The 14,873-nt window shown below is 52.8% G+C and overlaps 3 protein-coding genes across 5 annotated transcripts in view; 2 read left to right on the plus strand and 1 right to left on the minus strand.

The window, feature by feature from the left end:
• Positions 1–1,959, plus strand: part of DDX42 (DEAD-box helicase 42) — a 35,806-nt gene extending 33,847 nt beyond the window's left edge. For both annotated transcript variants that reach the window (XM_061392307.1, XM_061392308.1), the window contains one exon: positions 336–1,959. In XM_061392307.1, the coding sequence (XP_061248291.1) occupies positions 336–1,064 (729 nt within the window). In that variant the 3' untranslated portion in view covers positions 1,065–1,959. The remainder of the gene's footprint in view (positions 1–335) is intronic.
• On the minus strand, positions 1,751–10,220 carry FTSJ3 (FtsJ RNA 2'-O-methyltransferase 3). 2 transcript variants are annotated; one of them, XM_061392311.1, is made up of 21 exons: positions 10,142–10,220; positions 9,642–9,870; positions 9,360–9,465; positions 8,385–8,431; positions 8,182–8,261; positions 7,656–7,755; positions 7,369–7,563; positions 7,173–7,288; positions 6,947–7,051; positions 6,764–6,864; positions 6,453–6,533; positions 6,215–6,361; positions 5,954–6,089; positions 4,358–4,539; positions 4,061–4,178; positions 3,715–3,977; positions 3,390–3,478; positions 3,205–3,304; positions 2,931–3,114; positions 2,747–2,841; positions 1,751–2,664 (listed from the first exon to the last, which is right to left on the minus strand). In XM_061392311.1, the coding sequence occupies exons 2-21, from the start codon at positions 9,706–9,708 to the stop codon at positions 2,472–2,474; spliced, it is 2,505 nt and encodes an 834-aa protein (XP_061248295.1). In that variant the 5' UTR covers positions 9,709–9,870; positions 10,142–10,220; the 3' UTR covers positions 1,751–2,471. The 2 variants fall into 2 exon arrangements, with proteins under 2 accessions (XP_061248295.1, XP_061248294.1); XM_061392310.1 differs by lacking the exon at positions 10,142–10,220 and having other exon boundaries at positions 9,642–9,886.
• PSMC5 (proteasome 26S subunit, ATPase 5) lies at positions 10,219–14,830 on the plus strand. Its single transcript, XM_061392345.1, has 12 exons — positions 10,219–10,304; positions 10,841–10,912; positions 12,452–12,521; positions 12,737–12,834; positions 12,999–13,055; positions 13,133–13,363; positions 13,650–13,776; positions 13,862–14,052; positions 14,156–14,254; positions 14,335–14,445; positions 14,534–14,620; positions 14,727–14,830. The coding sequence occupies exons 1-12, from the start codon at positions 10,281–10,283 to the stop codon at positions 14,778–14,780; spliced, it is 1,221 nt and encodes a 406-aa protein (XP_061248329.1). The 5' UTR covers positions 10,219–10,280; the 3' UTR covers positions 14,781–14,830.
• Positions 14,831–14,873: the final 43 nt, after the last annotated feature.

Consider the following 14,873-nt stretch of genomic DNA (forward strand, 5'->3'; position numbering starts at 1 on the left):
TTTTTCAGTTCTGAATATCGGATTAACTGCAGCTTACCTAGAGCTGCAGGTGTAGAGGCTGGACAAACCCCTGTTGCTGGTCATCCCCTTCAGGCACGCTCAGGGCCCTCGACCTACAACAGTATCAGTGTTCCCTCCCTGCTCTAAGAAACATCAAGGTGCCAAGGCTCTTGTAATCTAGTTGAGAGTGATTGCCATTTTTCAGCTGAGACAAGTTTGGTTCTGTGTCTCTTATGCCCTGAACCGCCTCTCATCCTTCTGTACCTCCAGTTAGCTAGCTGGGCCATTAGGTTTCTTAAACTTACTGTCTCACCCACTGCTCTTGTCTCTCTTAGTCACAGTACAAGAGTCACTTTGTTGCTGCCAGTTTAAGCAACCAGAAGGCTGGAAGCTCTGCGGCTGGGGCGAGCGGATGGACTAGTGCAGGGAGCTTGAATTCAGTTCCAACTAATTCAGCCCAGCAGGGCCACAGCAGTCCTGACAGCCCCATTGCCAGCGCCACGAAGGGTATCCCAGGCTTTGGCAGTCCTGGGAACCTCAGCAGTGCCCCGGTGACCTACCCTTCTGCCGGAGCTCCAGGGGTCAACAACACAGCTTCAGGGAGTAACAGCCGAGAAGGGACTGGGGGTGGCAATGGGAAAAGAGAGCGATATACTGAGAACCGGGGTGGAAGTCGTCACAGTCATGGAGAGAGTGGCAATCGGCATGGCGATAGCCCACGGCATGGAGATGGGGGTCGCCATGGAGATGGGGGTCGCCACGGAGATGGATACCGCTACCCAGAGAGCAGCAGCCGTCACACCGATAGCCGCCGTCATGCTGATGGTCATCCTCATGGAGAGAACAGGCATGGAGGGGGCGGAGGCCGACACGGGGAGAGCCGGGGTGCCAATGACGGTCGGAATGGTGAAAGCAGGAAGGAAAGTTGTAATCGTGAAAGCAAGATGGACCCCAAGGTGGACAGCCCCAAGGTGGACAAGATGGACAGCAAGACAGATAAGACTCCTGATGGTTTTGCTGTCCCCGAGCCGCCCAAGCGCAAGAAAAGTCGGTGGGACAGTTAGAGGGTATGTGCTGAAGTGTGAAATCAGTTGTCTTTAATTTTATTTTTAGATTTGGTAACTAGGTGTCTCAGGGCTGGGTTGGGGCCCAAGGTATAAGGACCCTGGGCCCTTAGTGGACAGCTGGAGTTTGGAGACGTGACCCATTCACCTAGGGAACGTTTCAGGTATTTTCTTGGGAAGCTGCTTTCGTCTTAGAAGAAGCCAGAGTCGGCAGCTTCTTTTGGCTCTGGGTGAGTGTCACGAGGGTCAGTTGAGGATACCTTGGGAGAAGGGGCCTTACAGGGCACAAAACTCACTCTAGGTTTATATTGTATGTAGTGCATATTTTTTACTAAAGTGTCACCTTAAAAACATCAACAAGTTTTTCTGTGGCCAGGCAGTTCTCATTTGAGGCTGGATGGATGGTGTAGATCAGTCATTGGAGGTGTTGGGATGTGCACGGAAGCGCTTCCAATCCTCTGCAGGGGAGGTGGGGGGAGGGGAGGGGCCTGATGCTACATGAGAGTTGACGCTCAGGTTTCCCAGCCAGCTTAGTGTCCAGCCCTGAGGCAGGAAGCAGCAGCCTGCCAGACCCAGAGTCCCTGCAGCTGAGGGGTAAAGACGATCCTGCAAACAGGACTGCTCTGGGCCTAAACTGTTGCTAAATTTAAAATGAAAAAAAAAAAAAAAAAAAACCCAACAACAGCTTTTAAAGTGTCTTCTATTTCATTGTATTTTTTTTAACTTGCCACAATGGTAGAAAAATCTTTTGCTGAAATGATTTTGATGATTTTTGTTCTATCTTGTTTATAAAAGGAAAAGAAATATACATACTTCAAATTTTGTGACTTTGTGAAGGTTTCTTTAAGATGTGCATTCCTTTCTGCTTGCTCTAGTAAATGTTTTACTACTGGGACCTGTGGATTGCTTGTCATTTCTACTTCACCATGAGCTGGAATATAGAAATACGATTAGCACAGGGGTGCGAACACCCAAGTGTTGGATCTGTCACGTTCCCAGGAACTGAACTGTCAGACATCTATCCTGGTTTTATTCAGATGATAACGGGGGAAGACTCGAGAGAACCACTTGCCCAGGCACAGGCTGCAGTGGCTGCCACTGTGGTATGGGGCTTCCCTTATGATTTAACGGTGGTGAGACTTCTTGCCCAGTGCCCCACGTCCTTCACAGAAGGGTTGTGGGCTCTGATAGCGCCAACGGCATTTTTAGTGGGGCTTTGATGGGAGCCCTTTCTTCCAGTCAGTATGATGTCCCCCTCACTGCCCAGGACCACTAGAGTGCAGGTAGCTGGAACCTGTCTTTTCAAAGACTGAGGCAGGCAAGGGCAGGGCTGGCACCAAGGAGGCCGGAAGGGGCACTGAACCCCTCCTCGTCCTCACAGTCCCGCAGAGGCCCTAGCGGCCCCGCTCACTTCCGCTTGTGCTTTTTCTTCTGCTCCTTCCTCTGCTGTGCTCTTTGGTCCTTCTTCATCCTCGAATCCACCACCTTGAAGTGACCTCTGACCCCAGCTGGCCGGCGCACTTTGCGGCCCACACCTTTTTTGGCTACCACATAGGTGACCTGGCGTTTCTCTTTTCCAAGCCCGGCCTTCCTGTAGAGACTGTAAGCGGAAGACACAGGTTAGAGGCTTCCTGCCGCTCCCTGATTCCGTGTACCTTTGTGGGTGACCCCCGGCCCCTCACCTTCGAAGCTGTGCCACTTTCTCCCGTTCTGAGATGTCCACCGTGTTAACCACAGCTTCTGCCTTCTTCTTAGTCTGCTCCAGCTTCTTGAGCATCTGTCGGGGGATCTCACAGTCAGGCCAGCCTCTTCTCCTACCCCTGCCCAGCCCAGCCCACCCAGCATCTCAGGTAGCCCCAAGCTCACCCTCCGTTTCTTTCTGGCCTTGGCCTCGGCCACTTTCTTGATGGGCCGTGCATTGATTTCCCGCCAGCGTTTCCGGTAGTGTTCCACTTCCTTCTTATCGACAGGCAACTGTCGTATCCTGTGCTGCTTTTCCTCCTGCACAAACCAGTCTGGAAGCTCCCCCTCGTCCTCATTGAACGTGTACCTAGGTGGAGAGAACACCAGATCAGATTTCACAGAAACCAGCCCTGCCACGCCCTGCCCAGGTCGATTCTCATGACTTCTGGCCCCTCACCGGCTGAAGGAGTCGTCTATGAGGTCCCTCTTGGCTTTTTTGGAAGAAGCAATAAGTGCACCTAGAGCAAGGCCTTCAGGGTCCAGGATCCGATGCTTCACTAGGGAGGGAAGCAGAGGTCACAGCTCCGCCCCAATACCCACACCTCCGGCGGCCTTCCCTCCCACTCAGTGCCGAGCTCTCACCGGGGTCTTCGATAGGCACCACCTCAAACCCATCGTCGTCCTCTGACTTAGGCCCACGGCCACGCTTCTTCCCGCGCTGTGATTTCCAGCTGTGCAAGAGGGGAAGGACGTGCACCCATGTCCCACCGTACCCCACGCCACCCAGACCCAACCCTAGTTCTTAATTAAAACTGCCTGGGGAACTTCCAGAAACCTTGCCCTCAGGCTGTACTGCAGATCACTTAAACCAGAACCATCTGTATTTAGCTCTCCATCTCCAGCTCCCAGACGATGGGCCAGAACCACTGCTGCTCCTTGAGCCCTCCCGTCAGCCGCCACCACTCACCTCTCCTCGTCCTCGCTGCTGCTGTCACTGTCGGAGCTGCCATCGCGCTCCTCCTCTCCAGGCCCAGGGGCGACCTCTGACCCCTTAGGAGCCCCCACCTCCTTAGGGGCCTCACCCTGGCATGGGGGAGGCTTGCTTTTGGTCTCCTCATTGGAAGGCGGTGGCGGCGGCTGCTGCCCCTTGCGACGGCTCTCAAACAACAGCTGGGCCTGACTGATCTCCAGGGCCTCGTCGGCGTCGTCCTCAATCCCACTGAAGCCGTCCTGCGATGGGGGAATCGTCAGGCACCCCCTCTCTCTCGGGGAATGCCAGCCCTGGTCTGTCTCGGCCCCTAGCCTCTGCTTACCTTGGAGAACCACAGGCTGGCCTGTTCTTCCTGCAGCACCGCCTTTTCCTCCAATGGTACCAACAGTGGATTCTCTTCTTCCTCCTCTTTATCATCTTCCGCTTCAGCAAATCGTACACTGTAGTCCCAAGGTCAGTGGGTGCGTCAATGCCCTGGAGGGCTTGCTGCCCCCCACTCCCACTGGGGACTTGAGCTGAGGGTGCCCTATAGACACCTCTGCACACACACACACACACACACACTCACTCACTCACTCACTCACTCACTCACACTCACACTCACTCACTCACTCCTTACCACTTTCGGTCCTTTAGACTCTGAGGTTCTTTGACTCCTGCCAGCTCCTCTGGATCCAGGTCACTACCCAGAGATGCGTCGTCGTCATCCTCACCATCTGATACATAGATGTCATCTCGTGGCAGGTCAGACAAAAACGCGTCTGCAGCACTCATGTCCCCCTGTGTTACCTCCTCTAACAACTGAGGAGCGACAGAAACAGAGGTCAAGGGCACGACAAGGAACACAGTGCTGTAGCCCTCCCGGTTCACCACCTTAGTCTCAGCAACGTTAGAAAACACACTGTGGCAAGTACATTACCTCCTTTTATAGACAGGGAGGTGACGGGGTTAACCGTTTAAAACACCCCATCCTAGGCCACGCCACTCAGCATTCTCTTCTTCAATTACTGGAAGGAACAGGTTTATGGAAAAGCACCCCATGGCCTAACTGGTGCCAAACTTTAAAATGTTTTAAAATCACTGGTTTTCGAATTATTGAGAAGGCACCTTATCACTGGAGAATGTCTACAACTGTTGTTTCCGTTGAATAAAGGAGCCCAGCAACATACATCTAACAGGAAGAACTGTTTCACTTATAAACCACTTGTCAACTCCAAAATCTGTTCTCATGGCAAAGACAGCTACTATTTCCTGACTTGCACACCAGCGATCACATCTAACCGTCTTTGTTTACTCCTTCCTAGCACCGTAGTAGGTGCTTTCTGTTAATATCTTTTACAGATGAGGAGAGAGGCAAAGCATGCGAAAGGCATGGTCCGCTCCAGGACCAGCATGCTCTCTGGCTCCAGTATGATGTGACCCAGCTGTTACCTTTCCACACAAGACCCACAGAAGCTCATTTTATTTGTGATGCTGCTTTTACCAGAAAAAGCAGGCTCTCTAGCATTCAGCAGAAAGCACCGTCCAACAGCCCAGTGCAGCCAGGCGCTGACTTGGTCCCAGTGAACTGAGCAACACTGTGCCCGCCTCCCCGAGGCAGACCCCCCAGCATACGCACTGGAAACCCAGGAACCCTGGCTGCATCACTTATCACCTAATCTGGCAACGAGAGCCTTGTGGTTCTGATACTCTAGTTCTACAAGGACAAATAAATCTACATCACACTCACAAAGCTTCCTCAGTTCAGTCGCTCAGTCGTGTCCAACTCTTTGAGACCCCATGAATTGCAGCACGCCAGGCCTCCCTGTCCATCACCAACTCCTGGAGTTCACTCAGACTCATGTCCATTGAGTCAGTGATGCCATCCAGCCATCTCATCCTCTGTCGTCCCCTTCTCCTCCTGCCCCCAATCCCTCCCAGCATCAGAGTCTTTTCCAATGAGTCAACTCTTCGCATGAGGTGGCCAAAGTACTGGAGTTTCAGCTTTAGCATCACAAAGCTTCCTACTCTACCATTATTTTAGGTGTACGTCTTCTCCTGGTCTTTGATATACAAGGCTCTTGTTTTTTCCCAGCCTCCCCTCACCAAGTCATTTATGGGCGAAGACAGCAGCCACGAGCCATTCAGCGTACCAAACCAAAGGCCTCCAGGGCGCCCACCTCTAAACACCCACACAGGTCCTGCCATCTCCTGCATGGGCCCCACTCCACCTCACCTGGTGACCCCGGATGGTACGCAGGGAGAACATGCCAGTCTCCCCCTCGTCTGCGATAGAAACCCCGGGAAGATCCATCTTCAGCTCCACGCGCTCCCGCTGCTTCCTCTGCTCACGCAGCAGCTTCTTCTTCTTCCTGAGGGGCAGGGTTGAAGAGTTCCAGCTGCCCAGTTCTGGAGACTCCCCAGCCAGGCCTTCACACTCTTCCGGATCTTTACCCACCAAGGGACTCGGCCGTGGTGGTCCCCCAGCTCCCCTCACCTCTTTAATTCTGCCACCTCCTGGGCCTTCATCTCCGCCAGAGTCCGGTTCAGCTGTTCCTCCTCCTCCTCCTCCTGAGATGGCTGCAGCCCAGTCCCGGCTGCGGCCTCCTCCTCCTCTCCTTCCTCTTCCTCCCCGGAGCTGAGGCTGACACAAGTGTCCCAGGAGCTGATTATCTCCACAGACGCCTCCCGCCAACACCTGCTCAGCACCTGCCCTGGCTTAGCTCCCTCCTCACCTGATGTCCAGTGCCTTTGCTTGCTCCTTCAGCTTCTTGGCCACGTATCGCCGAAGCTTCGTTCTCCAGTTCAGTAGGGACCTGCCCCAGAAATACCATTCCTGACCCTACTGTCGCCGTCCCAACCTCCTCCTGGTTTAGGTCCATACCCCAAACCTCACGTGTGAGCCACATAAGTCCGAGGACTCAGGCCCCGACCCCACATCTCCAGCACAGCAGCATCCTGTTCCCCAAGATCCAGCGTCATGTCCCTCCCAGGCCTCCCCGCTGCCTCGGGGCTCCCAGAACTTCTGCCCACCCCCAGCGTGAACCTGAGCTCCTTGCGCCCCAGCACTTTGATGTCCTGACAGCACACCCGAATGTCCTCGGTGGTGGCTGGATGCTGTGCCAGCTCTTCGTCGTCTAGTGAGATCTGTTTTGGGGGGAGAAGAATAGGGAGATGCTCAGGCCCTGTTTCCGGGGCTCCCCCACAGCCCTCAAGTCTGGGGACTCACTTCACTGGCTTTGGAGAGGAAGTCAACAGGGTTGGCAGCTCGGAGGAAGTCAGTGACGGAGGTTCGATGATAGAGAGTAAGGTCACCCTCAGCGTAGCCTTCAGCCTTAAGAAGGGAAATAACGAAGGTTGAGCAGTCAGTCCCTTCTGGGCTGTCTGTAGGACCCACCAGGCCCAGCCTCCCCCATGTTCCATGACCTGAGAGTGGGCCCACTCCCTTAACACACCTTTGGCTTCTTCTTAGTCACCAATTCTGTAACAGTCTTGGCCTGAACTTCAACTTCCTTGAATGCAAACTTGGGGTCAAAGAATTTACTGTCAACCTTGTCAGGAGCCAGGAAACCTAAGATAATAGGATTCATAAGCAAGTGTGCTTTGGTAGGTAGGAGACTGAATCAAGAGAACAAATGAAGTTACACCCACCTTGGCAGACTACAAAGATCTCCGCAGATTCATGACGAGAGGCTTGGGGCTTGGTGGCCTGGACACGGCGGAAGAGCTGCTGGAAGATCCACAGTAAGGGCTGATAGTCCCGGGAACGGAAAACCTTTGTGATGAAGCAGCCACCACGGCCCAGAAAGTCACAAGCCAAACGCAGAGCCATCAGCGTCAAATGGGCTATGGGACAGAGATGGTAAGCTGAGGACCTCCGCAGCCTGAGAGGGCATGCCCGCCTCCACCCTCATCTCCACGTACTCTGACCCCGGCACCTTGTGAGTAAGCATCATGGGCCCAGCTAGCCCCGACGTTGGGGGCCCCATCATTGAGCACAACATCAACCTTCCAGGTTTTCAGCTCCTTCCTCAGGGCCTACAGAGAAGGAAGAGATTACTGTAACTGAAATACAGACATGGCTGTGAACAGAATCACTGGTTCAGCCATCTGTCCACCCAATCATTTGTTGAGTGCCCGCCACAGGCCAATTCCTGTGCCGTGGACAGGGGATACAACGATAAGCAAACCTATCTGTCCTCGTGGAGCTTAGTCTATAGAAAACCTGCTGGAAAGGATTTCATGGAAATCTCTGCACTTCCTCTAACTCCACAGACCTCTTTCGTGAATAAACAAAGGCTGGATGGACACAGTGTCTTTGGGCCTTGTCAGAGAGATAATCTGTGGACACTGCTTAGAGCATGGTAAACAGGAAAAACGTGCCTTCAGGGGATCAGGGTGGGAAGAGGGATGGATGCAGATGTCTACTTATCAAAAGAATGGGACAAAGAAGGTTCCTATTACCTGCCTACAGCGTTCTGTTGTGATGTCCTCCTGGAGGGTCACCACATTGGGAAGAGGCTTGATTGGGACCAGATCCACTCCTGGAAGAAAAGAGGGCAGAGGATTCCAAAAGGCTGCCTCAAGCAGGGAGGAAGGAAATGCAGAACCATAGTGTGTCACTCTCCCACCCCCTGGCACACCTAAGAGAGCCACCGGTCACTCACCCACAATAAGGCTGGATACGGGCATAAACTTGGCAGCCACTTGCAGCCTATAAAAGAGAAGTAAAGATTAAAATACCCTCGACCACCTCTCCCTTGACAATCTGATCTCCCACCCCTAGTGTTGGGAGTCTCTGGGACCTGGGACCTTTTGCTGCAGTGTTTGCAGTTGAACAAACAACTTCTCAAGTAATAAAATACAAACCACAAGTGACTAAAAATAACTGTATGCATGCCCAGCTGGGGTAAATTTTGGACAAGATACAAAAGACAAAAAACAAACAAATCCACTGCCACTTATGAAGAGCTAGAGCAAAAGCAGGGTCCTGCACTTGCCCCTGACACTCACCATCACCAAAGGGGTGAGCAAACCACCTAAGCCACTCCTAAGGCTAGGCTCCTAGATACACAGCAACCCTCACCCCATATAAAGAATCAGCTCATACCCCTCCGGGAGCTAGCAACCAAGGGAACGTGTTACTCGTTCTCATGCCCTCCTGCTGCAGCAGGGGCCCCAATAAAGCTTTGCCTGAATTTCCTGTCTGGCCCCTAATCAATTTCTACTGATTGGGGAACGCAAAGAACCCTGGTCTGGGAAAGATTGAAGGCAGAAGGGGACGACAGAAGATGAGATAGTTGGATGGCATCACCAACTCGATGGACATGAGTCTGAGCAAGCTCCAGGAGTTGGTGATGGACAGGGAGGCCAGGGAGGCCAGGTGTGCAGAAGTCCATGGGGTCGCAAAGAGTCGGACACGACTGAGCAACTGAATGGAACTGAAGAACGCTGGTCAGTACCAGTCAAACGTATGTACACGTTCTAAATCCTCCCTCCTGAAGCTTACAGTTCTGGGGTGTACAGAAATTTGAGGCTGGTATTACTGTATCCCTCCCGCCCCTCAACGCAATTCTCAGTCATCCAAGGCTGGAACCCATAAAGTTTCCATAAGGAGCGTCAGGTGCCAAGGTGTTACCCACCATCCACCCGGTGCAGCGCACAGGTCCAGCAATGCTCGGGCTTTTTGCAGAAATTGAAAGCGGCGATTCAGCTGGATCAGCTTGAAAGCAGAGCGGGACCGGTAACCTGGAGGCGGCGACAAAATACTGTAACAAGGTCCGCGAAGCGCTTTCCCAAGGGGATTTCTGCGGCCTCCCGACCCACTACCCCTTCTGCGGAAAAGAAACTCAATATTCGGAAAGCGGGGCGAACCGACCAAGGTCGGTGGCTCGCCCGCTCTGACAGCACGAACCCTGACTCACCGGTCTCCTTCGCCAAGTGATAGAACTTGTCCCGCCGGCTCTTTCCGACTTTGCTCTTTTTGCCCATGGTGTAACGTGGAGGCACCACTCAATCGGGAGAGAAAGCAGAAGTTGGAACGTCTCTTCCCGGAGCACTAGATTCCACCTTCCGTTTTCCACTCGCCGTCGCGGAGACACTCAGAGTCTTACTCGACACCACTCACCGGCAGCCAGCACCGTTTTCTCCACCCTGGAGAGACACATGTGGGCAGCATACGTACTTCCGCTTCCGCTTGCGTCCCTCGCGTCCCGGCTCCAAGTTTTCCGCCATTTAGAGCGTGGCCACAAATCTTATTCTCTGTAGTCCTTCCCCAGGTTTTACATGTTGGAAGCTGGCACCACGAGAAATGGCGCCAAAACCGAATTTCTAGAGAGTAACTAGGAGTTCTGTGCCTTTTACACCAAAGATCCTGATCTCGCGTACCCCCGTCCCTCCCCTCATGGCCCTTGTTATTTGTTACCTTCCGTCCTCACACCCCGCCCATTGACCCGGAACTGTTCTCTTCCCGAGTCTTTGGTACCCCCACCCCAGCAAGCGCCGGCTTTGCGCCTGCGCGCCAAAGCGGCTCTGATGCCGGCGGTCTCCGCGGAAGAGGGAAGATGGCGCTTGACGGACCAGAGCAGGTATGGCGGCGGCGGCCGGGCGGGGACTGGGGCTGGATGCGAAGCAGGTGCGATCCGAGGTGGGCAGCCAGCCGGGGCCAGCGGGTCGGGGGAGCCCAGGGTGGGTGGGCCAATCTAGACTGGGCCCTGTCTGGGACCGGATCTGCTGTGTCAGCGCCGCCCGCGGCGGGTCACGGCGGGGCCGGGAGTGGAAGACCGGGTGGAAGCCGATTGAGTGAGGAGGAGTGGTGAGAGCAGTGGGAGCGGGAACCCACTCTTGCGGGAGTCGGGGGCCCCGTGCTTCCTGCTGGCTGCGCCTGTACAAATAACATCTCGGGATTGTGTAGCGTTCCGGGTGCGCTGTTTCTTGATCCTTCTGAAAGTCTTAAGAGGTAGGCGGCATTCTCATTCTGTTTTAGTTTAGTCTTAAGGAAATGGTTGTGAAGAGATGGAGTGAGGGACGAGAACACAAACCTTAAATCTCCGAAATCAACGTGGAAGTAGCTTTATCCCCTGGATGTTTAGCCTTTTGGTTAATAATTACACTTTGTCCTCAGATGGAGCTGGAAGAGGGGAAAGCAGGCAGTGGACTCCGCCAATATTATCTGTCCAAGATTGAAGAACTCCAGGTGAGAACGGACTTCAAAGGTCCAGAGGGAGCTAGAAGGGGGATGAGCGGATCTCTACAAATCCATGAAATTCCACTGCGGCGCAGTGGAAAAAGTAGTATTGATAACAAGTTAATAGTATAAAATATATGAAATTAACTGTCTCGTGTTCCCCTCAAATCCCACCTTTTTGAAGATAATTAATATTCACAGTTTCTTACACATCTTCAAGAGTCAAATTTTAACATAAAAGTACCCCCTAGCTAAAAGTCGTTCCTTTGAAAACCCTAATGAAACAGTTTCTTGTGAAGAGAAGACATAGGGTCAGGAAATGACATTTATCAGAGAAGGGTTGGGGCAGAGTGAGAGAAGAAAGAATTGAGGAGTCTGGAAAATGCTGATTCCATGGAACTGAATGAAATGAAACTGAACAGCCCAGTGCTCTAGCCTAGAGAAGCAGCAAGGACCACAGAAATAAGGAAAATAACGTAAATTGGATGGAGGCGCGCCGCAAGGGAAAATTCTTCAGGTACATTTCTTCAGGAAATAAATTCTTCAGGAACTTCAGGTACATTTGTGGGTATCATATTTGGTTTGTCATTTTTGAAATGCTTTACCTGTGTAACAAAGGTCCATATAGTCAAAGCTGTAGTTTTTCCAGTAGTTATGTATGGATTTGAGAGTTGAACCATAAAGAAAGCTGAGCACTGAAGAATTCATGCTGTTGAATTGTGGTGCTGGGGAAAACTTGAGAGTCCCTTGGACTGCACGGAGATCAAACCAGTCAATCCTAAAGGAAATCAACCCTGAATATTCATTGGAAGGACTGATGCTGAAGCTCTAATACTTTGGTGACCCAACATGAAGAGTCAACTCATCAGAAAAGACCCTGATGTTGGGAAAAACTGAGGGCAAGAGGAGAAGGAGGCGACAGAGGATGAGATGGTTGGTTAGCATCACTGACTCAGTAGACATGAATTTGAGGAAACTCCAGGAGATAGTGAAGGACAGGAAAGTCTGGTGTGCTACAGTCGATGGGGTCACAAAGAGTCAGACACGAGTTAGCGACTGAACAACAATGTGTGCTTTCCTTTGTTCCTTATGTTAATCCTGGAAAGAGCCAGGATGGGGGTGCTATACCCACTTGCAGTTTGGTAACAGATCTAGACCTTTCTCATGGTTTTCTTTGGCTTTAACTCAGCTGATGATTGCCAGCAGTGGGGCTGGAACTTAGCATTCTGACTCAGAAATCTTCCCTCAATACCCAAGTTCCCACTCTGAGAAACTATGTTAATCAGCTGTTACTTGTCTCCGTTACGGTTTGTTATTCCTAGACCAGTATTAGACAAGCAGCTCCCCCCACCCCGCCCCCATGGTTGTCCTGCGCTCCAGAGGTGCTCTTGGAGGACGGGGTCAAGGCTGAAGTCATATTGGAGAATCTGAATGGGGAATGCAGGTGCCCTGTGCTTTCCTCACTCAGCTCATATCAGCCTATGAGGGTCTTAGCCAAGATTTTAACCTCCTCCTCTTTTCCACCCTTTGCTTCTTGTTCTCCAATAGCTGATTGTGAATGATAAGAGCCAAAATCTCCGGAGGCTACAGGCACAGAGGAATGAGCTTAATGCAAAAGGTGAGGAGGGAAAGATGGGAGGGCTGCATGGAGGCAACTGGTGTGAGGTCTGAGTGTTCAGTCTCCTTGAAGCGAGTCTTCACCTAAGTGCCCACTGCTTCATCTCTCTCTTGAGTTTCATTGTAATCTCTTTAAACACGTGAATTCTAGACTTTCTTTTTTGAGTCCTTCCCTTCAAAACTTCTGATTAATCATGCTGTCTGCTTCCCATCTAGTTCGCCTGCTGCGGGAGGAGCTACAGCTGCTGCAGGAACAGGGCTCCTACGTGGGGGAAGTAGTCCGGGCCATGGATAAGAAAAAAGTGCTAGTCAAGGTAAAGGCAGCAGGACCCGGCACCAGCCACCTGCCTCTGCATTCCCGTACCTTTATGCGCCGTGAGGACATTGTTCTCACCTTGGTGTAAGACTCATGGGTCTTCTGGGTGAGGTTAGTGATTTGGTAACTGTCAGGGACAGTCATACACCCTTGTTTCTGTAGGTACATCCGGAGGGCAAGTTTGTCGTCGACGTGGACAAGAACATCGACATCAATGATGTGAGTGCAGCCCGGGAGGTGGGAGGTGGGGGTCAGCTCTCACCACACCACTTCCTGAACCTCTGTCCCTTGCCCAGGTGACACCCAATTGCCGGGTGGCCCTCAGAAATGATAGCTACACTCTGCACAAGATCCTGCCTAACAAGGTGGACCCGCTGGTGTCCCTGATGATGGTGGAGAAGGTGCCAGACTCAACTTACGAGATGATTGGTGGACTGGACAAACAGATCAAGGAGATCAAAGAAGTGATTGAGCTGCCTGTGAAGCATCCTGAGCTGTTTGAAGCACTGGGCATCGCGCAGCCCAAGGTGAGCAGAGCTTCTGTGCGAGGGCCATGCTGCTACTGTACAGCTACCCCACCCCGGGTAGACTGGAGCTTGCTTCCACTGGTCCTGCTCAGCCAGGGGCTGGGGGAAGAGACGCTACCAGGCCATCGAATGGTTTGGGTTTACGCTCCAGAAAGGACTTTGACGTTCACTTCTTTATCTCTAGTGTCTAACATGGAATCTGGTACAGTGCAAACACTCAGTAAATGTTCCTTGAATGAAACATGGGGGCCAGCTTCCTTCCCTGAGCCCCACCCTTGCTCTCTAGGGGGTACTGCTATACGGACCTCCGGGCACGGGGAAGACACTGCTGGCCCGGGCCGTGGCACATCATACAGACTGCACCTTCATTCGTGTGTCTGGCTCTGAATTGGTACAGAAATTCATCGGGGAAGGTAACTGTGGTCATAAACATGAAACTAAGGTGGGGAGGGGGCGGAACTCGTTAGCTCGTTGACACCCGGCTTGGTCTCCGCACAGGGGCGCGGATGGTGAGGGAGCTGTTTGTCATGGCCCGAGAACACGCTCCATCTATCATCTTCATGGATGAAATTGACTCCATTGGCTCCTCGAGGCTGGAGGGGGGCTCTGGAGGGGACAGTGAAGTCCAGCGCACTATGCTGGAGCTGCTCAACCAGCTGGATGGCTTTGAGGCCACCAAGAATATCAAGGTACGGTGGGGTCGGCTGGGGGAAGGACCAAGGGAAGGCCCTGGGTGAGGTGCAGCCTGCCTTCGGAAGGGCTTAGCTGACGCCACCTGCTTTGTCCACTCAGGTTATCATGGCAACCAATAGGATTGACATCCTAGACTCGGCGCTGCTCCGCCCAGGGCGCATAGACAGAAAAATTGAATTCCCACCCCCCAACGAGGAGGTTTGTAATAAGCAGCATTGGCAGCGGCCCCAGCTGTGGTGGTAGGCCCTGGGCTCAGGCTTTTCCCCTCCCATCGCTAGGCCCGGCTGGACATTTTGAAGATCCATTCTCGGAAAATGAACCTGACCCGGGGGATCAACCTGAGAAAAATTGCTGAGCTCATGCCAGGAGCGTCAGGGGCTGAAGTGAAGGTAACAGGAGTGCCCAAGGGAAAGGGGGCAGAGGCAGGAAGCACTGGGTTGAGGGCACAACGGCAGCGCCGCCTTCTTCCCTGCTCAGGGCGTGTGCACCGAGGCTGGCATGTACGCGCTGCGGGAGCGCCGCGTCCACGTCACGCAGGAGGACTTTGAGATGGCAGTGGCTAAGGTACGGGGCCACACCTTTCTGCCTTTGCTGGTGGTGGCTCTGGAGTAGTGGGGTCGGGTACTTGTTCACTGGCTCTCTAACTCAAATGCTCTCTCTCTCTCTCCAGGTCATGCAAAAGGACAGTGAGAAAAACATGTCCATCAAGAAACTATGGAAGTGAGGTGGATGTCCTTCGTGTGGATCCCTCAAATAAAGCTCTGCCGGTCAAGACCTTGAGGACTTGAGTCTGTTAATCAGCGGCCGCACTGTTCAA

The sequence above is a fragment of the Bos javanicus genome, chromosome 19, assembly GCF_032452875.1.
Source record: "Bos javanicus breed banteng chromosome 19, ARS-OSU_banteng_1.0, whole genome shotgun sequence".
Classification (NCBI taxonomy): Eukaryota; Metazoa; Chordata; class Mammalia; order Artiodactyla; family Bovidae; genus Bos; species Bos javanicus.

What these genes read in the sequence shown, in the direction of transcription:
- FTSJ3 (XM_061392311.1), bottom strand. Translation starts at nt 9,708, where the DNA reads ATGGGCAAAAAGAGCAAAGTCGGAAAGAGCCGGCGGGACAAGTTCTAT. An exon ending in TGACTAAGAAGAAGCCAAAG is followed by an intron (nt 7,052 to 7,172) that starts GTGTGTTAAGGG and finishes TCCCTTCTTAAG; the next exon opens with GCTGAAGGCTACGCTGAGGG. An exon ending in CTGGGGCGCAAGGAGCTCAG is followed by an intron (nt 6,534 to 6,763) that starts GTTCACGCTGGG and finishes TTTCTGGGGCAG; the next exon opens with GTCCCTACTGAACTGGAGAA.
- PSMC5 (XM_061392345.1), top strand. Translation starts at nt 10,281, where the DNA reads ATGGCGCTTGACGGACCAGAGCAG. An exon ending in AGAAAAAAGTGCTAGTCAAG is followed by an intron (nt 12,835 to 12,998) that starts GTAAAGGCAGCA and finishes TTGTTTCTGTAG; the next exon opens with GTACATCCGGAGGGCAAGTT. An exon ending in ACAGAAATTCATCGGGGAAG is followed by an intron (nt 13,777 to 13,861) that starts GTAACTGTGGTC and finishes GTCTCCGCACAG; the next exon opens with GGGCGCGGATGGTGAGGGAG.